Source organism: Phyllobates terribilis, unplaced genomic scaffold (genome assembly GCF_046119375.1).
Source record: "Phyllobates terribilis strain yellow unplaced genomic scaffold, ASM4611937v1 Scaffold_11__3_contigs__length_659146591, whole genome shotgun sequence".
NCBI classification, from domain to species: Eukaryota; Metazoa; Chordata; class Amphibia; order Anura; family Dendrobatidae; genus Phyllobates; species Phyllobates terribilis.
The window spans coordinates 32,747,805-32,770,013 of NW_027362771.1; the positions used below are offsets into that span (position 1 = coordinate 32,747,805).

At 40.7% G+C, this 22,209-nt stretch overlaps 1 protein-coding gene across 2 annotated transcripts in view; it reads right to left on the reverse strand.

The window, feature by feature from the left end:
• Positions 1-1,999: 1,999 nt before the first annotated feature.
• DBN1 (drebrin 1) overlaps positions 2,000-22,209 on the reverse strand; it is a 101,791-nt gene continuing 81,581 nt past the window's right edge. Inside the window, exons 4-13 of one of the 2 annotated variants that reach the window (XM_073651178.1) lie at positions 19,426-19,500; positions 15,711-15,857; positions 15,048-15,125; positions 12,689-12,840; positions 12,481-12,544; positions 12,323-12,382; positions 11,684-11,789; positions 10,071-10,708; positions 5,354-5,456; positions 2,000-2,974 (exon numbers count right to left, since the gene is read on the reverse strand). In XM_073651178.1, coding sequence (XP_073507279.1) covers positions 2,886-2,974; positions 5,354-5,456; positions 10,071-10,708; positions 11,684-11,789; positions 12,323-12,382; positions 12,481-12,544; positions 12,689-12,840; positions 15,048-15,125; positions 15,711-15,857; positions 19,426-19,500 — 1,512 coding nt within the window. In that variant the 3' untranslated portion in view covers positions 2,000-2,885. Of the gene's footprint in view, positions 2,975-5,353; positions 5,457-10,070; positions 10,709-11,683; positions 11,790-12,322; positions 12,407-12,480; positions 12,545-12,688; positions 12,841-15,047; positions 15,126-15,710; positions 15,858-19,425; positions 19,501-22,209 lie in introns of both variants that reach the window. The other variant, XM_073651177.1, reaches the window with a different exon arrangement.

Consider the following 22,209-nt stretch of genomic DNA (forward strand, 5'->3'; position numbering starts at 1 on the left):
ATCCACTAACCAGAGGGAATAAAAGAGAGCAAGATATTCCAGGTCAGGTCTAGAGATCTTTAACATTTACTTAAAAAAATCCAGATCGTATTCGTATGACAATAAAAGTAGATAAGGCCGATCTGAGGATCACTGCAACCGCCTGCTATTGGTAGAAAAATTCAAATAAATATGTAAGTAATAACTAGAAAGACAAGGCAGATATCGGCTATGGAAAAAAAAATTCCTTATCATAGGCAGGATTACAATGACAGGTTAGCCTATGTTCACATGTCCAATGGTGATCAGTTAGAATGCCATGGAATAAAATATAAAAAAAAAAACAGATCCAGTTAAAAGTAACTTTAGTCTAGCTAAATAAAACTGATGTCTGCAAAACTTTTTTGCCAACGGATTGCTGCTGGATCCATTCTAACTGATCACTACTGGACATGTGAACAAAGCCTTACACCTCTATACACAACTGTTAACACAGGATCCACCATTCACAGTAGGGGATACCGCAGGAGCTCCCCCTCCATTCGCAATGATGTGCGAGTACATATATACATGCATACACACACGCAGTTTGTCAATGAGGGTCTCCTGCCGAGATCTTCAGCTATAATAATTGATCACGACAGGCTTCTGACTGATCTTTTTTCCAACGGAGATGCCATACTCAACCAACTTTCAAGAATATTTCATAAGTCAATCCTTAAAAGGGGTTTTCCTACGAACAATGTACATTTTAATCAATAGATCTTGGAATAAAAAAAAACTTCCACAATTGGATGTGTTAAAAAGAAATGTTCTTGTGCGGAGATAATCTTATAAATGTTCCCCTGTGTAATGGCTGTGTCTGACCGTACAGGGACAAGAGATGATCATACCACATCTCCTGGGCGGGGGACGCAAAAGAGTATACAGACATTACAGCAAGGGATCATAGCGAATTCTTTCTGTGAGGTAAAACATTTCACTGACTGTTAAAACATGTTTTACCTCACAGAAACCAGCAACTGCTATCCCATGCTGTAATCACTGTATACTCTTGCTTCCTCTACTAGCCAGGAGATGTAGTATGTTCAGATCAAGATCTATTGATTAAAATGTACTTTGTTCATGGAACAACCCCTTTTAACCACCGGTACCTGCTGCCAATGTGTCTTCCTAAATCCACGCTGTAGGATAAGGCCTGGAATTAGGTTGCCTATACAATTATGGTTTTTTGGTAGGTAGGATATGGTGGTGAATCGGATTTTACTTAGACTTGACACTTTTCTTTTAAGAAAAATGCTGAAGAGAAAAGACAAGTGGCCGCAAAGTGTTTGGAAATAGAAGTGGCATGAAAGCAGAGGTGTTAAGGTTCCCATATACTCTACAAAGGCCATTCATGTGTTCACGATGGGGAGAGGAGGAAAAGCCTCTGGCAACAGCTTATCTCCTGGAGTAGAAAAGGATTGGGCATTCTAACTCAAACGTGTTGATCCATATTTTCTCCTCTTCCTCATCTGTCAGAGCGGAATTGGAAGGCGCTCAAACATAAGAGATGGTCAGCCGATTCCCTGACATTTTTTAATCTATAATGTATGAGAGCTTTTAGTTTTTAAGCAGAAGTTAAATTTTACAACACTTAAGCCCCAATTCATCACGAAAGGCGTTTTTTCAAACTAGTCTTGATGAGGTGGTAAGGTGTAAAGCGAGGCGCCTGTTTAAGAGGCGCTCCCCTCTTCATAAATCAGATGAGGCACAAAGTGATGTGCGCTTCTCCACAAATCTTACTCCTGTGAATGACTGGAGTAAGATTTGTGGTGTAAGAAATGCCGCCAGCCATCATGAATTTCATGAGCTGGGGGTTGTCATGCCCCAGCCCCACTCCCAGGTTTGCACACTTTGTCAGGGCTGGGCAATTTTGGTGTGAAAACTTTTCAAATCCGTTAATGCCAGAATATTGCCATAAAAGCTGATGAATCAAGGCCATAGTATCCACTTTACAAAATAACCACAGTAGTCCCGATTTGGATCCAGACTCCTTTATTAACACACGAGCACAGTCTGTACAGTGTTGTGCTTTCAGAACATTACTAAACATGAAAAAGAAAATGAAGCTTCGCTGTAGGTTATGAAATGAGAAGGTGCAAGGAGTCAAAGAGGCGGTCAACAGAAAAAAATATCTGTGTGCACAACTTCCCTCCATCTTCACTAACCTACCAGCAGGAGCTTATGATCCAAGAACAAGGCATGGCACCCCCGCATCCAGGGAATAAATAGGAGCACAGAGCAAATGAATAATATGAAGGAAGGGGGGATGCTACAGTGGAAAATATGCCCCCCTGCCCTGTGGGGTTGTGCAGGGGTATTAAGGGTTAATTATTGCCATAAGTTTCTATTTTGTCTCCTCAAAAAGCTGCAGGAACAAGTTACAAAGATAAAACTACAACAAGAAATCCTTTTTGCATCCTTCAGTCCGAATGCAAAAGGCAGTCGGCACGGGCTGGTCAAAAAAAAAAAAAAAGTCAGCTAATAACACTGAGGGCACCAGGGGCTAAGTTGCCACTCCTGGATCCGATGCACAAGTTCTGCTCAACCTATAGGGGTTCATAGCAATCCCCATAATCGGGTCGAGTAAGCAGAGAGATGCCAGAGGGTATGTCTGGCTCATTGAATACATAGAAAAGAATAATTGAAAGGTGGAGAAGTAAAAGACAGCCTGGCTCCTTACTCCTCCATCCCCTAAATCACATATGGTGGCATTAAAGGAGGGGAGAAGCAGTCAGGGTCTTACTAGCATGGCTCCAGCAGGAGCAGAAACCTCAGCCATTTCTACAATACTTTGCTGTTAAACGGCTGTGTCACATATTTTAGTCACGTGTGTCAGCACTTGTAAGGTGGAGAATGAATTACTAAGCACTTTCACCAAAGCCGCCTCCTTCTTCATCTTCTTCCTCTTCTTCCATGACCGGGTCAGAGTCCCAACAGGTAATGTCAATCTCTGCAAAGTATAAGAACACGATCAACAAATACCATACATTTCATAAGGCATAAGATTCACAAGGGATGAAAACTTCCATTATCATCATGGGGGTTTCATGCCCTTATTCTTCAAAAATATAAAAACAATTATAGATTTTATCTGCATGGCAGTGGGTGGACCTTTTTACATTCTGTCTGGTCGTGCCCAAGGATTCTTCCATTCTGGTCGGAGGTACTCATTTATATACGTAGAATTTAAATTTACTAGGATTTTGTCTCAATGGGTAAGAATGAAATAATCACAGCTTCCTTTAAAGTGAATCTGTCAGCAGGTATTTGCCATTTAATCTGAGAGTAGCATAATACAGGGCAAGCAAGTCTGATTCCAATGGTGTGTCACTTAGTTTACTGGGTGCAGAAGTTGAAACACAATCCAGTCTTAGAAGCAGCATTAAGCAGAGCTGAGAAAGCTAACCCCACCCATTGTCTATTGACAGTAAGCTGCTAATCAGAGGAGGGGGCAGAGTCAGACCAGGAGGCATGCGGGCACCTAGGCAGACAGTGATAATTCCCAGGTGATAAAACCTTCATTGCATGTAAACAACAGCACACAGCCAAAAAAGTGACACATGGTTGAAATCTGTGTTTGAGCTCCTATCTCACGCTGTCTTCACATTACATAGCAAAAACCTGCTGATAGATTCCTTTAAAAAAAAATTCATTTCTATTTTTCTCTGCCAAGGGGGTGGTTCTTATGACCGGTTATGCTAGGGATACTCAGAATAATTCTCATTGGAACATATGTATAGAGTAAATTAATATAAACAACCAAACTTTTATAGTAATAGAAAATATGCTTATTAATATGGGAAAGTTTGGCATAGGAGGTTGACAATATCTGCGACAGCCCTGTAAGAACTCTGTAGGGCATTTTATCATTATTCCTTGTGATTTCTTGTTTGTGGTTGCTCAAGCATGTTAAGGGCATGGGGCTGGAAGGGACGGAGGCTGGTGTGGTCATATGTATGAATGAGTGGCTAGTTTGAGTGATCTTTAGTTTATATGTTTCATGTAGTTGAGATTACTAAACATGCACATCTCTAAGGGGCTGGTATTGATCAGTTTACTCTGATATTTTACAATAGCCCTCATTAAAAAGATTAATATCTAATATATATATATATAATCGTCTTATCCCATCTGTCTGTCTTTCTGTCCAGGAAATCCCGCGTCGCTGATTGGTCCGGCCACGGCCAATCAGCGACGCGGGATTTCAGAAAAAGATGGCAGCCGTTAGCGGCTCATCTGCCGCACGGAGGTCAGCGGTGATGCAGCCGGGAGATGACCGGCGTTAGCCGGTCATCTCCCGGCTGCTCGCAGCAGAAGTACCCCGACCGGCGGCACCGCTGACCTCCAGGCGGGTACCGTCGGGAGATCAGCGGATAGGGCCGCTTATCTCCCGACGGAAAAAGTGTGAAGGGAGGATCGGGGAGCGGCGCCGCCAGTCGGGTTACTTCTGCTGCGAGCAGCCGGTCATCTCCCGGCTGCTCGCAGCAGAAGTACCCGCACAGGCAGCGCCGCTCCCCGGTCCTCACTAATACGATTCGCTGATTGGCCGCGGCCAATCAGCGATATTGGCGCCAAATTTAAGCACCGCTTTGCTGACTGGTCGCAGTCGCCGGCCACGCCCTATCAGCGATTTTGGAGCCAAATTTAAATACGCTCTCCGGTCCTCAGTAACAGGGTTCGCGGATATTGGCGCCGCTCCCCGGTCCTCCCTTCACACTTGCCGTCGGGAGATAAGCGGCCCTAGCCGCTGATCTCCCGACGGTACCCGCCTGGAGGTCAGCGGCGCCGGTCATCTCCCGGCTGCATCGCCGCTGACCTCCGTGCGGCAGATGAGCCGCTAACGGCCGCCATCTTTTTCTGAAATCCCGCGTCGCTGATTGGTCCAGCCGCAGCCAATCAGCGACGCGGGATTTCCTGGACAGAAGGACAGACGGACGGGTTAAGACGATTATATATATTAGATAAGCATTCTTTGCAGTATATTTTCCACAACCACCTAAAATTTTGCAAAGAAATGCATACAAATACATATAACATTATACAGTGCTACAAGAACAAAGCCCCATTGTAGTTTTAGAGAAGAGCCTTGTTCAGGAGTTTTGTGGACCAGGTGCAGATATTTCTGCGTACCGGGTAAGGCTGTCCGTGATCCAGTTGATGGCATGGTGTACAGGAATGTGCAGGGTCGACAAGCAGAGTATATAAGGTGGGAGACTGCACTATTAGCACTGAGGTTTACAATGTCATTTTCCTAGACCTCCAGGAGGAACTGACTACTGTAGAATTAGGCTTTGGAAAAAAAACCTCTGAGGATAGGAAAATGTATTACCTGGTGGCTTGTTGTAAAACACTGGAGGTGGAGCTTTAGCAGACATGTCATCGTTCTGAGCAAAATCTTCATCCTGTGACTGGCTAAAGTAACCTTCACTTGCCTGGAAAGCACAAAAAGACAAGAAACGTATTAGCCAACTAGGTAATCACAAAAGAAAAACATCCCCGACATTTTATATGGAGGTCGTGGAACAGACTTGTAGCCTACAGCCATAAGTCCCAGTGTTATCGTAGATTGCTTGTCAACTACTAATAGCCCGAGCCGCTGACTGGCCCAAACTCAGATTCCTAAAGATCAACAAAGAGGATTATATATAAAATTCTTGATTGAGGATTTAAAGTAATGTCCTCTCTTAACATGAAGAAATGATTTTACAATTTTTTTTCCCATATATGGGCAATAATCATTTTATAAAAATAAAAAAAAGTTTTTACACTTTTTTGTACACATTTTATTAATTGTTTTTGGATGGTTTGATTTGTAATTTGTATAAGAAATCCTACCAATAGGGCGAATAACCACAAATCATTTTTTTTTTCTAAAAAGAAAAGTACAATTTTATTGATACATATGAATTAAAAACACTTAAGAAATCGAGGATGGGGAAAAGGCCATAAACACTGAAAATTCACAATAAAACGTAGTGGGTATAATATAAATAGCAACATTATATTCTTAGAGTTAAATTTATAGGTCTGAGTATAAACATGGTAAGAGGGTCATTAAAAATATAAGTAAATGTCAAATGGATAGGTAAATGGCAAGTATAAGAGACCCTCAACACATATTAAAAAGGCAGACCTGCCATAGGAATAGCACTCCTGATGGCATCCTGGGGTTTTTCCTGTATTATTCCCTATGACATGGCATGTCTACCTTGAGAAGTATTGAGGGTCTTTTATACTTGCCATTCTGTCCATTTGACATTTACTTGTAATTTTTATGACCCTGTTATATTTATATACAGACCTAGAATATTAATTCTGGGAATATAACAACAATACTATTTATAGTAGACCAACTTTCCATGTTTGGAGCTCTTATACTTGCCATTTACCTGTTCATTTGACATCTACTTGTATTTTTTATGACCGTTCCCATATTTATATTCAGACCTATAAACTTAACTCTGGGAATATAATGTTGCTATTTATATTATACCCACTTCCTATATGTTTTATTGTGAATTTTTATTATTTATGGCCTCTCTTCCCCTATTTCTTGAGTGTTTTTAATTCACATGCATCAATAAAATCAAATTATTCTCTTTTCTTAAAAAATATATTTTTTATTTATTTGTGGTTATTCACCTAATTGGTAGGATTTCTAGTATTCATATAGTGAATATTCACTTATGTAATGTTTTATTACACATTTATGGTGTAACGATTTGTATAAGAGTAGTAACTGATACACAATAGAGTAATAGCTCATATGTTGCAGTACAGTAGGAGACCCATAGGGATTAGAGTGTTCTCAGAAGATTTCACTGTGGCATCTGCTGACCACCTTCTGTCTGAAGAGAGACCAAGGCTGGCCATACACATTAGATGGCTGTCAGCTGAATGCTACTTCAACAGATCGTTCGGCTGACAACCATCTCAGCTGACATTCCCATAAACAGAACTCGCTCAGCCGAGCGTCCCTACGTTTCCTATGAGGAAGCTGCTGACTGACATGTTGGCTAGTGACTTATCTCAGGGAGGACAGCGCGATCGACATTTCTCCTGACCATCAGTCGGCCAATGTCTCCATGCAAAATAGATTGTCGGCATTCATCTAACATGTATGGAGGCGTTAACTCACTATACACGTAAAGGGGTTGTCCCGCCCTTTGATAATTTTACCAAAAAATATCAAAAACTCACTAATTCTCACCTTCCCAATCCCCCGCGGCTCCTGTGCCACCACATACCAGGTCCACTGCTGGTGTCTTCTCGCAAGGCCATAGATCATTATTGAAGCCTGGTGAGCAGAGACCAACGCTGGACCTGAGAAGCAGTGGGGATTGGTAAAGTGAGTGAGTATCACTTTACTTCCAACACTAGTTTAATGGAAAAAAAAACAAGGAATTAGATTTCTTAGACCTTGTAAATACTGTATATGTACAGTAGATATGTAGTTTGTATTGAGAAATCAGGTGACAGATCCACTTGAACTGAATGCTAGTGAATCTGCATTAAATCGCCGAGGTCTGGCAGCGGATATCACCAGTCATCATCTGTTATCAAAATACTGCAGCACGTTTTTCCGAAGGGAAAAACATAGCATCACAGGTCTCTTATGGCCCATTTTTTGACAAGCCAATAATCGGGGTAATAAGTGCCTGTAAAAAGGTTCGTTGTCAACTACCAGCTATCAGACTGTCTAAACAGACAGGCAAACACCCGATGAACGAGCAAAACGCTTGTATGTCGGATGTGATGATGTAGGAGTCTGCTTAAAAAAAAATCGTTAAATCGGCCACAAATTGCTCCACATCAACAGGGGGTGTGCGGCAGATCACAGGATATTCAATGTGCACAGAACGATCATATTAATAATCATTCTGTGTACATAGTTTACTAGCCTGTTTACAATGTTCTATCACAGTTCAGCTAGTATATAGCCAGTTGTTGGTCATTTAATGGATTGGTATTGTGCCACATAAACCCAACATTAAGCGGTCTATACATTTTATATTTTTTTAGGATATACCTACAGACACCTCTTCCCCAACCCCTATACACTAGCATGCTGGGACTGCCTAAAGGTCCATTTCCACCGCCCAATTATTGTGATAGCAATGCTCTATCGTGCAGGCTAAACAGGCTCCAATGAATGCGCAAGACGCTCATTTGTCGGGTGAAAATCTTTTGCACAAAATGAATGGTTCTCGGCAGCTAGAACAATGGTAGGCTATGTGCACTGAATGATCTATTACAGGTCGTTCAGTGCTCATCTAAAGTGTGGTTAGCCTGTGTAAACAGGTTATTAAATGACTGCTGATCAGCAAACAAATAGCTGATCGCCGGTTCATAGGTAAAACAGACTATTTTTTTTGGGCATAGCTCAGTTACGGCAAAACTTTGTGGCCTTTGTAGTCTTCATACCAGTTTCCCCCAGCTTCACCAAAATTGGCGGAGCTGGGTCGTGATGCCACATCCAGTCTCATTCATGATGCCACAGCTTGTCCAATTCCACACACCAGAAATCTTACTCCAGTACCTGACTGGAGTAAGATTTCTGGCATGGCGCAAGAAGGTGAACACCATTCATCAGACCCTCCAGATTCATGGAGAGGCGTGCATCTCTTCATGAATCATAAGCACCTGACTCCACCACACACTCATCAAGACCGGTGAGAAAAACTCGTCGCCTTGATGAATTTAGACCTAAGTGTATTTGTCTTCCCATTGACACCACAGACATAAGCTACTGCCAGACACGAAAGGGTAGTTTATCTGTAACAAAAAGAAAAATGGCAAATGCTTATTAATTGAACGGCATAAAGAGTTGATAAGATAAGGTAATAAGCCTTACCTGAATATCCTGAAAGAAAAAAAACAAGCCAAAAGAATAACCAAAATTGCTCAGTCATACAGCTAAGGCTAGATTCCAACATATACAGTGCTCTCTGCTGATCACTGTCAGGGGTTCAATTGAAATTCCCAAAAAGAATTCATTTGTAAACCCCAACAGGGCCTCGATGGAGCCATTGACTATTATGAGGCAAACTGAGACACTTTGGACACTGTGTACTCCATCCTAACAGTGTTCACCTTTTCAGATGTGGTCTGCCTTCATATGGTTATGAAGAAGATCTGTCACCAAATTTGTCATGTTGAGCTGGATACAGCATGTAATAGAGGATGCAGAGTGGAATGAAGAAGAAAAAAAAAGGATTTTTTCGCCTCTCCGTTGGAGATATTAGCATTTAAAGTATTTGGTACCTAATGAGTTTACTTTTTTTTTTACCTCTCCATTGTAGAGATATTCGCAATCAAAGTGGACTTGGACTTTACTTTTTTTTTTAAAGTCCAAGTCCACTTTGATTGCCAATATCTCTACAATGGAGGGGTGAAATAAAAAAAAGTTTTTTTCTACTTTGCAGCCACTATTACATGTTGTGTCGAGTTTATCGGGAAAAAATTTGGTGAAAGGTCCTCTTGGGCACATCATGACGAAGTCAAACACTTGGGCCCAGATTCAACAAGACTTGCATTTAGCACGCCAGTTTTGAAGAAAGGAGATAGTAATAAGATATGCCAAATTCATTAAGAGGCAATGCCTCTTAATTTGTTGCATTTTGCAACTACCGTGTGTCAGCGCAAGAGACGTACTCCAGTTACTAATTCCAGTCCTTTAAGAGCAGCCTTTGACTGTTGTCGTAATTTGTGCCATTTTAGAGGTGTAAATGATGAATTTGTCAGTTGTGCTTGACCATGTCCCATCCCTAGAAAGCTCCACCCACTTGGTAGTTGCAAAAATTTTTCCAAACTAATTTTGACACATTTCAAACAGTTTTACGACAGAACCTGGTGCAAACTGATTGGATAATTGGGGCCAAGGTTCATATTTACCATGTGACACTTTTGAAAGTCTGCTATGAACTGTGTGAAATGTAAAAAAGCAAAGCTGTGCCTGGGTCATTAACAGGGGGGAACTTAAACTGATTAAGTAAAAGAAGTGCTAATATTGTATTCTAACATTCATATTAAAATTTGAGGCACACCTGAGTTCCTTCTCTTTGGGAAGTCTCCCCGTTTGTGAGAAGAGAGTCTGTAAGCTCTGGCTGATGACAAGAAGCTTCTTGCAGTGCATGCTGATAGCTCAAAGTCATCTGATGAGGACCCTCAATATGAATGATACTTTGGGGATCCTCCTCTGCCTCCATGTCACAGAAGGTAGGAGGTGGTTGTGGCAGCTCCTCAAAGTTCAGGAGGTTATCCTCAGGGACAGGGGGGCATGCCTCAGTTTCCACAAGAGGTTTTTGCTCTGTTTGGATGTCCTCATGGGATGTCATCATATTGCCATCTGTCCAGGTGGATTCCTGAGGCTGGTCATTCTGCCACAGATCAAGAAGACTTGGAACTGCTTGTGTTGGGGGAGGATGAGCATCTGACATCAAGTCAACCTCTCCCAGCTCCATAACAGCTTCTTCACTCCCGGTCAACTGCGGAGCAGCTGGGAATCCAGCATCTTCATCTCTTGTCTCCATAAAAACATCTTCTGTGAGCCCTTGTGGCTCCCATGCACCATCCTGGACAGTCTGCTCAGAACTCAGGGCTTTGTTCCACTCGTCACCCAAGCTATTACGACGTTCTTTCTCAGGAGTACGAGGTGGTCCTGCTTCTGAGGAACTTCTAACTGCTGCAAGTAAGCGAAGAAAAACAATCAATCAATGAAGGAAAAAACAGAATTGTTATTTTCACAATGTGAATATCCTGACAAACACCAAGGAAATAAAAATCTCTTTCAAATTAGACCCATCAGGTCAAGATGAGCTAAAATGTGGTGGAGCCACTGATGGGTAATGCTAACAGGCTAAAACAGAGTTGCAAACAGCTCTAAACAGAGAGAAACAAAGCAGGCAGCACGGTGGCTCAATGGTTAGTAATGTTGATTTGCAGCACTGGGGTCTTGGGTTCAAATCCCACCAATGACAACATCTGCAAGGATTTTGTATGTTCTCCCTGTGCTTGCGTGGGTTTCCTCCAGGTTCTCCAGTTTCCTCCCACATTCCAAAGACATACTGATAGGGAATCTAGATTGTGGGCAGCATTTGGGACAGCGATGATGATGCCTGTAAAGCGCTGCAGAATATGTTTGAGCTATATATGCAAAGCATGTCACTGATTTCAGTTGATCCTCTATTACTTGTTTTGAGCATATAGACCAGTGGTCTCCAACCAGTGGCTAGGGAGCCACATGTGGCTGAAAAGCCACTTTGTGTGTCTTGCTCTACTAGCCTGAAGGCAAAATGTACTGGCTACAATGTGCAATCCAAAGTAACACTATTAGGCCACGGTCCCACTCTCAGTATTTGGTCAGTATTTTTTCTCAGGAGTGGGAGCCAAAACCAGGTGAGGAACAATCAGAGAAAAGGTGTAATAGAAACAAGTCACCAATTCTGCATTTATCACCCACTCCTGGTTTTGGCTCCCACTCCTGAGAAAAAATACTGACCAAATACTGACAGTGGGGCCATGGCGTTAGAGACATACCCTAAAGCCACACTGGCACAGTTAAGAACGTCAGCCATAGGCATACACATGGTGATGAAAGTTTGCTGCAGCAAGAAAGCCATGAAAATGCTTATTCTAGCCCGTTTTTGCCCACACATACCAGTCCGAGGAGCTAACAAAGAAACATTAACATCTGAAGCCTTCTCCTGTTGCTTGAAAAATTCCCTGGGGTTCTCTGTACGCTGGGCAATTATGGCAGCAGCTTCCTGTAGAAAGGCGGGAAGAGAAAAGAACAAGAATAAACCTTAACCTTTGTATTATTTTATGGAACTTTATCATGCACAATGAGCCAAATCTGTTAAGAATCTGAACTAAACAATGGGAAAACCGCTACTGAACACGGTCAGGAAAAGCTCAGTCAGTAGTGGAAGGTTTTTTTCCAACAGGTACATAGTGCCATGTAAACCTGATCTTCATAACAAATGCCATTATCATGGAAGATAAAGTGTTAGAAGGGGCAGTCTGGCTGAAAAAAATGCAACGCTTTAACCCCCGAAGGTCCTATAAGAACAGTTATGGGGAAGGGCTTGACATCTAGAGCTTTATTGGTATTTTGTCACAATGACAAAATAGTTCTTCACCTCTGAATAAGTATTTGCCTGCTGTATTGGATCAGTATGTTCCTTTTGTTTTGTTAACAGATAAGTAACATTTTTAACTGCACCAGATACAACAGTGGCTTAGAATACAGGCTCATGCGTGGAAGAGGAGAAAAAAAAAAAAAAAACACACCACACACCTCCACTTCACTTTCTGTCCTTTTTAGTTCTGCTGCCTCGTCATCCTCTCTCTGGTCCATCTGGCAGGGTATAAACAGACAGTTCTATTAACAATAATCAAGCACTGCTGGCTACAAATAGGGGGCAGAAAAGGTCTGAGTACTTGAAATTAACTCACAAATATGGAGTTGCTTTGTAATCTTTTCTTTGCCTCTTCTTCCTCTTCATTTTGCAGTTTCCTCCTGCCATGAAAAAAAGAGGGCAAATTATGCTGATCTTACATGTGTATATTTTTAAGTCTAAAAAGGCACATTTGTTTATTTTATTTTTTAAGACCTTTTTTTTTTTAAACCGGTGCAATGCCTTGTCTAGAAGGAGGCTGGTACCTGTGTTCCTCTATTTGCTGTTCTCTTTCCTGGTAACGTTTCTCACGTTCCTCTTGCTCTTTTCTTTCTTGTTCCATGCGTTCTTGCTCAAAGCGCAATCTTTCCTCCGTAGCTTTCTGCCTCTCTTCCTGCTTCCTTTCCTCCTCTTCTCTCTGACAAGAACATATCACTGGTCAATGGGTAACCAATATTTTCATGAAAAAGATGGCAAAGCAGTTACCCGGAAGGAAAGGGGTGCCTCTTATGAGTAAATACATTGGTGTGAAATGATGTTTGTTCCCTTCCTGATTTCTTATTCATTTGCATGTTTGTCACATTTAAATATTTCAGATCGCGAAACAAATTTAAATATAAGACAAAGATAACACAAGTAAACACAAAATGCAGTTTTTAAATGAAGGTCTTTATTAATTTTAATATATATATTAAAGGTCTAATATTTATAAAGGGAAAAAGAAATACAAACCTACAGGGCCCTGTGTGACAAAGGGATTGCCCCATTCCCCTTAAAACATAAATTAACTGTGGTTTATCATACCTTTGGGAAGCGGAGTTCAATTTCCCTAGCCACATACAGGCCTAATATTTGCCACACCTGTTCTCAACCAAGAAATCACTTAAATAGGACCTGTATGATAAAGTGAAGTAGACCAAAAGATCCTCAAAAGCTAGACATCATGTTGCGATCCAAAGAAAATCAGGAACAAATGAAAAACAAAATAATAGACATGTATCAGTCTGGAAAAGGTTATAAAGCCGTTTATAAAGTTTTGGGACTCCAGCGAACCACACAGAGCCATTATCCATAAATGGCAAAAACATGGAACTGTGGTTAACCTTCACAGGAGTGGCTGGCTGACCAAAATAACCCAAAGAACCCAGCGACGACTCATTCAAGAGGTCACAAAATACCCCAAAACATCCAAGGAACTGCAGGCCTCACTGACTTCAGTTAAGATCAGTGTTCATTACTCCACCATAAGGCCACTGCCCCACTATCAGTATTTGGTCAGTATTTTTTTCTCAAGAGTGGGAGTCAAAACCAGGTGAAGAACAATCAGAGAAAAGGTATAATAGAAACAAGTCACCAATTCTGCATTTATCGCCCACTCCTGGTTTTGGCTCCCACTCCTGAGAAAAAATACTGACCAAATACTGATAGTGGGGCCGTGGCCTAAGAGCGAGACAAGGCAAAAATGGCATGCATGGCAGAGTTCCAAGACCAAAACCACTGCTGAGCAAAAAACAAAAGCTTGTCTCAGTTTTGCCAGAAAATATCTTGATGATCGCCAAGACTTTTGGAAAAATACTCTGTGGACTTATGAGACAAAAGTTGAACTTTTTGGAAGATGTAGGTCCCATTATGTCTGGAGTAGAAGTAACACAGCATTTCAGAAAAAGAACATTATACCAACAGTAAAATATGGTGGTGGTAGAGTGATGGTCTGGGGCTGTTTTGCAGCTTCAGGCCCTGAAGACTTGCTGTGGTAAATGTAAACATGAATTCTGCTGTCTACCAAAAAATCCTGAAGGAGAATGTCCGGCCATCTGTTCGTGACCTCAAGCTGAAGCTTGGGTTATGCAGCAGGACAATGATCCCAAACACATCAGCAAGTTCACGTCTTAATGGCTTAAGAAAAACAAAATTAAGACTTTGGAGTCGCCTACTCAAAGTCCTGACCTTAATCAGATGGAGATGCTGTGGCATGACCTTAAAAAGGCGGTTCATGCCTGGAAACCCTCCAATGTGACTGAATTACAACAATTTTGCAAAGATTAGTGGGCCAAAATTTCTCCAGAGCGCTGTAAAAGACTCATTGCCAGTTATAGCAAACACTTGATTGCAGTTGTTGCTGCTAAGAGTGGCCCAACCAGTTATTAGGTTTAGGGGGCAATCACTTTTTAACACAGAGCCCTGTAGGTTTTGATTTCTTTTTCCCTTAATAAAGAGCTTCATTTAAAAACTGCATTTTGCGTTTACTTGTGTTATCTTTGCCTAATATTTAAATTCATTTTGTGATCTGAAACATTTAAGTGTGATAAACATGCAAAAGAATAAAATCTGGAAGGGGTCAAACTTTTGTGAAGGTTTGTTTTGTTTATAGAAAACTATAAAAGATGATTATTAAACATTAGATCATTGGTTGTCCCAAAGCTGGGACCCCCACTTTTCAAGATAATGTGATTCTGTGTACCTCATTTGCATGAAGTGTGTATGCTGCCACTACTATCAAAGTCTAGAGAGCCAATGCAGTGTTCTCATGTCAATAGGTATAGGTGATAAATTTTGATTATTTGAAAACCCCTCTAAACGGACCATGTGTGTATGGGGTGGGACATGAGGGAGGAGGACGTTTACTTTTGCTTGCTCCCAGAACTGTTCCCTGTTGAGACGTTTCATTTCCACTGCTGCGTCTGTCTTTTGATAGTTGGTTCCCTGTAAAGCACACACACAAAAGAAAAAAATTAATATTAATAAATAATAATAATCTCATAATGAAGAGTACCTGCATTCATTAAATTGCAAGTAGGGACTGTTGAAACCGTGACCACATAAAAAAAAACACTATTGCATCTGCGGTAAAGAATAGCATATTGCCAAGTATTTGTCCAGTACACACTACAATTTGGGGATGTAAGTTTATCAAGCTTGAATACTTCTATCACACAAGCAGCCCACAGGTATAAAATGTTAAGTCATTTTATTAAAGAAAAATAAATAAGTAAATGCTATTTAGAACATAAACCAACTATACTGTATTTCCTAATATCCTAGTATTTTTTCACCATGCTACAATACTTGCATCCTGAGCAATACTGTGCTCTTGCACTGCCCCACACGTACCTTTCTTGGATGATGCAAGTGTTACATTCACCACTAAAAATTAGCAAAAATCCAGTGAATGATCTAATAAAATGTCTGACTAATGGAAGCAGATTATTATGCCATTGTAAACATGATTTAGAATTTTTACGCAATTGCCAGTTTTAAGGTTTTATACCCAACACAGTGTCCACTTACCACGGGATCAGCACTTCCTTCATCCCGGATTTGCAGTCGTTGCAGGACTGGACTTGCCAGCCGCCCAGAACCATTGGACAGACGCTGATTTATGGCCAATGGATCTATGTCATCTACGCTGCTTGCGTTCACTATGACATCCACACCCTTTATAACAAGGAATTAAAATGATAATGAATACAAACACATATAGAAGTAAAATGAAAAGAGTGATAAACCTCCAAGCCATAAAAGGTTGATAGGGAAGACCACACCATAACTTAACACTTTAAAGGCCCACATGAACATCAGCCAATCCCGCCGTCAAATGTGTATGGGGCCTCCTGACTGTCCTCAGACAGATGATGGATAAGAGGAGGATCAAAAAGGTCAGATTTCCGTTGGATGATCCTTTTGTTCTCCGAGAGATAAGTCGCTGCCAGACGAGTCTGGCAGCAACTCTCTCACACCAGACAAGAGCGCTCGGCTAAGCCAAGAATTCTTTTGTATGGGGGAGTCAGGAGAGCGAGCGGTCTGCCGAAAATCAGCCAACAGTCATCTACTGTGAATCTTAGGCTTAAGTGATGGATCCGACAGAGAACACAAGCTGCATACAATAAAATACATGCACACACAGAGTTAATACATAGTGGTAATCTGAGTGAAGACAACAAAATATACAAATGCACACTACGCCCTGCCCTACTATTCTCCCCAGAATACACTCAATCGTGTTGAAGACAATTAAAGAGAACTGAAATAACTGTAGTGCAGGGCAGGCCTTCCACTTCAAGCCATGCTTTGTAAAAGTCCACACTGAATATGTACCATAGGCTATTTTGTACTTCTTTAACTTGTTTTCAATTTCCTTCAATTTCCTTCGATTTTCTCATTTAAAAGTAAAGAAACAAAAAACAATACGGAAAAAAAAAAAAAGTATAAAATCACATTTGAATATAGAAAAAAAACAAAAACTGGCATAAAATTGTTTTAATCGGTAGGAGGACACTTCATTAAAATAGCCTTTGATGACCATGACCTAGATTTTACATATGGGACTTCAACTGAGTACAGAATCTATTCTCCCTTCCTATAAATTTATAATAAGGATCAGAGACATTTATACACAGCTGTCTATTCCATTAACATCAGGAAGGATGAGAGTCATAAGATAGAGATTTACTACCATCGGCCAGTCTCCTGTCACACTGAAGATGTACGTCCCATAGAAAAGAAATAAAATAACTCCCAGTGCTTAAAGGGAATCTGTCAGCAGGATTCTGCCACCATCTGAGAGCAGCTTGTTGTAGAGAACAGAGCCCCCAATTCCATGTCCCACTTACTGGGCTGCAAGCTCTAGTTTTGATAAAATCACCATTCTATCAAGAGGAGATTTTCACATGAGGACTAGGAAACCTACTACCTTCATATTCATGAGCTCTGTGTAACCCAGACTTCACCACCGATTGGTAGCTTTCTGTGTATCCTGTGCATAGGCAGAAAACTGCCAATCAGTGGTAAGGCCAGGGTTATACAGAGCTCAACATTCAGAGCTGGTAGATTTGTAGCAGGTAGAACTTTTTAATCAAATCTTCAGCAACCATCAAAGTAAGTGAGCAGCATAATGGAGGGGCAAAGACCACGATTCCAACAGTGTATCAGATAGGTTAGCAAAAACCTGGCGGCAACAGATTACTTTTAAGGGAAACAGTCACCAGGATTTCTTTATATAAAGTAAGGCCAGCACCTGTAGGTCCACTGTTACAGAATTCTAGAATACTGTACATCTGTCTCCAATCTGCTCTACAAGGCAAAAAAAAGTCGCTTTTAGTATACTCCCCTGCAGCGCGGTCCGGTCCTATGGACGTCTCTGGTCTTGATCTGACACCTCTTCTTGCAATCGCCGTCGTCCTTCTGTTTCTAGTGGATGACACGTCCTACGTCATCCACACAGTTTCCTTCATCGTGATCCTGCAGGCGCACTTCTCTGCCTTGCCAAGGGCAGAGCAAAGTACTGTAATGCGCATGTGCGGGGAAAGGCCAGAACGCCGGTGCACTACAATACTTTGCCCTGCAGTCGGCAGGGCAGAGGTGCACCTGTGCAGGAGCTTGATGCGAAACACTGTGTGGAAAATGTATCAGCCACACGAAGCAGGGAAGGAGGACGACGATCGCAAGAAGAGAGGAGGCACCGGACCAAGACCAGAGGTGTCCATCAGATTGGACTGCGGTGTAGGTGAGTATAATAAAAGCCATTTTTTTGCCTTGCAGAGTGAATTTGGGGACATATATACTGCATTCTAGAATGCTGTATATGAGGGCTTATAGGTGCTGGACTTACTTTATGTGAAGAAAAACTGGTGACCAGTTCCCTTTAAAGCTCCACATGTACAGTCTATGGCAGTGTTTCTCATCTCATGTCCTCAAGACCCACCAACAGATCATGTTTTCAGGATTTCCATTCACATTGCACAAGTGATGGCGTTATCATCTGGGCAATACTAAGGAAATACTGAAAACATGATTCGTTGGTGGGTGTGGAGGACAGATGAAAAACACTGGTCTATGTGAAGCATACAGCGGCAGCCAGGTCGTGGTCGCTCTGTCTACAAGCACATTTCCCTTCCCTTAAACGGTGTACACCACAGGACACACAAACAGCATGTAATTCCTAATTTCTGTAATACATCCAGTGCTTCAGCTGTATCCATCTAGTTATTGCTCTCCCGCTCCTTGGGAAAGCTTGGGTGAAACGTCGTTGGAGCAGGGGCTCCTCTTTTTGATTGGTCCAGCTAGGTTTGTGATATACCTTTATGCACATCACTATTTTTCATCGGTCTATTTAGACCATCGGCTCTTTCCTACACTTCATTTCATGTAGGTTTTACTTTATTGTACATTTTCTACACTATACATATGCCTTGGTCATACCCTTTCTTACATATATAGTATTTCTCTATGTAGCGTTTACCACATTATCATGCTGTTGGCCTGCCTCATATCTGATGTAATTTTCATGTCTTTTGTAGCACCCCATTCATTTATTTTATGATATACATTTTCATTAAAAATATATTTATATACGAGTGGTCTAGCTTGTAGGCTCACACTACTGCGCAGTAATAATTTGTGCTCAGAAGAATGATGTGATCTTTTGTATATATTGAGGGTTTACATCGGCACTGAACAATGAATGTCGGAAACGTTCAGAAATGTAGAGAATTTATACTTTATTCAAGCCGATAGGCGATTACAGACATAAATTCCCCACCCCACAGTGCAACTATGTCCGTCACCATCATTTACAGATACCCTCGATAAAGACCAAATGGTCGAAACATTGGAATATATATGTCTGTAATCACCTGTCGATTTGAATAAAGTATCAATTCTCTACATTTATATATGCGTTATGTTAATTTTTTTTTTTACTTTTGGTACCCACACTATACATACCATATGTTTTTCGTAGGTTTTTAGCTATTGCTCTCATTAAGTAGAGGGCTGAAGTAGTTTAAGCCTCCTGCTATTTTGCCCTATGTTGGAAGGAATGAAGGGTAGCAGCCTGCGAGTGAATGGAATGAACCAGATGACTCATTCAAGTTTGTAAACTAGAATTAAGAATAAGGTGGATCACTGGGGGTACAGTGCAATAATACAAGATAAATTAGACAACTGCAACTGAACAATAGGCCATTAAATTACAACAATGCTGTACGTGTATTATAACCCTCACCTGGAAAAAGTCTGCCACCTGCGCTACATGACTAGCGCAGGCACACTTCCTGGCATCAGGAACATCTTCACCAACCTAAAAGTGATAGGCATGGGTAAGCAAGGCATCCATGGTGCTCGGACCGATACAACATTCATAGCAAATTTAAATGCATCTGTGACAAAAGTCATAATAAAACAGTGACATCTGCAATAGCCAGGACCACAAGGTACACAGAATATATTCATGGGTGTTGTACCCAAAGGAGAAAGTACTAGTAAAGCCAACTACAGACAATTTTTTTTTTTAACAAAACCATAATAGTATAAATGTCGCCTATAATAATAATAAGTTAGTAAGTGTGATTGGCTCCGACCAGAGGAAATCTGATGGGAACACTTCTTGTGCATGCAAAACTCCTCATCTGCTAGATTAAAATTTTGAGATGGTATGTGGGACATTGTAAAAAAATATATATATTTATAAAAAAAGAATAATACAGTATATACACTGGATTTAAGGCGACATTAATTCCTGTGTTTGGAAATATCTATTTGCATAGGTCTCTGTTCTTACTAGCGTTTCAATTACATAGAATTATGGAATTCTCATTGGGATAGGATCTTAAGTGGTTCTTAAAAGTTAAAAATTAAATTGAAGGGTACTTTATTTCATAAATCAATAATAAGAAACTGTAATATATCTTAAATCAGAGAAATCCGTTTCTTTCTCCGCCAGGACTGATTGTTCTGAAAATCCTCAGTTCAGGGGTAAAATCTCTATTCAATGAAGACAGAATCTTATCAGTAGAAAACTGTCATTTCCTATTTAGAGGGGAGGTGGGAGCTAGAACCAGAGCTTTTACTACACCTCCCTCCCGACTACATAGAATCTTATCTCAGTAGCGTAACAATTCATTTTGAAAATGAATATTCAGTCCTGGCAAAGAAATAATCGGATTTACAGTTATATGAAAAAGGCATGATTGCATATACCTGGCTATGAAGTTCAAAGCTCAATGAGGTTACAAAACCAAAAAAAGTGCTTTTGTAAGTCAGTAAAAAGTAGGTAGGAGTATTTAAAACAAGAAAATGATAAGGGTGCCCATACTTATGCACCTGTCAAATTTTGTTTGAATGCAGATTGCACATTTTCTGTTAGTACAATAAACCTCATTTCAAGGCAGAAACATTACTGTGTCCAACAGTTATTACATATATCAAACTGAAATAGCTGTTGGAAAAACACCAATTTTTACAAAACAATAAGCTTAAGATTAATAGGGGTGCCCAAACTTTTTCATATAACTGTATATGATAAAATGTATTACAAAGTTTTTTATTTTCATGTTTACTATTGATTTACATAATAAAAATTGTTACTCTTTCAAAGGGCAACTGTGCTTTCAAGTAACTTTTCAGAATAAGCTGTCCTGTGTATGTACATGAGAGATAACATTTCTGGTCATTACGTGATTTACATCCTGCTTTCTTACGAGTTTTCTCCTCTGCATGCTCTATCTGTAATTTGTAATCTGGGGTAGGAGATTAGCTGTAGTGATTTCTCTCATAGATAGCACAGCATAGAGAGGGGAATGCCTGCTCGTCAATCACTTTAGCTCAGAGACAAAAGCTGTAATGACCAGGAGGTCATTATACAGCAGAGCTCAGCTGTGTTGATCTGAATCAGCTCTGATATGAGGTAAAGCTCTTGTTACAGAGCTTTGCATGATGTCTGTGTCTCCTTTCCTGCTGCTCCCATCCCCATAGAGGATATTGGGGCTGTGTGCCATGACCCCTGCAGTCGTCTCCTCTGCGTTATAGGGACTTAAAGGGGTACTTCCATCTCCAAGATCCTATCCCAATATGTAGTAGGTGTAATAATAAGAATATTAGCCAATACCTCCAATTAAGAATGTAGTATAGTTTTTCTGATTCGCTATGTCTATTTACTCATGTGCAGGCATTGCAGGTCCTTAGGTATCCATGGTTACGGCCACTGATATAGCGACAGTTAGCTAGTTGCTAGTGGTCGTAACCATGGATATCCAAGGTCCTGCAATGCCTAAGAATGAGGAGACATCGCGAATCAGAAAAACTACATTACATTCCTAATTGGAGATATTAGCTAATATTGGGATAGGATCTTGGAGATGGGCATACCCCTTTAAGCTACTTTTTAACAGTGGATGGGGAGTTCAGAAAGCAGGGTGAAAGGAAGAAGTGTCTGATAAGTGGCGAAGGAAGCCGATTTCTCTGATAAGATACACTCCAATTTTTCATATAATAGCCTGCACTATTGATTTATGCAAAGTTTGCTGAAAGTACAGTTCCTTTTTAAGTGCATTTAAGTTACAGACAGAGCTAGAAAAGCAGAACGCAGTCCTATCCATAATTCCCATAGACTTCAATTCAGAGAAAAAAATTATATGTTGGGAATACTCCTTCAAAAATATAAGTATATGGCAAAGGAAAAAAACAAAAACAAACAAGTGTACAGAAGGAAAACAGACAAAAGCAATACCTGCCACACAGCTGCCATATTTGACAGTTTTAAAGGGGTGGTTTGAAGTCCGGTGTAATTTTCCTCCACAATCCCTATCCATTTAGTGCAATTTTTCTAATATACTTGAACTAAAAATTACATACTTGCTGTCATCTTCTCGAACTTATTACTTCATTGTCAACCAGTCATAGGATAAAGAAGGTCTTCCTAGCTATAGGAATGTTGGTTTTCCATTCAATTGTCAGACTACAATGTAACGTGTTATTTGTATTATTGTGTGGTATTATTCTATTTTAGAAT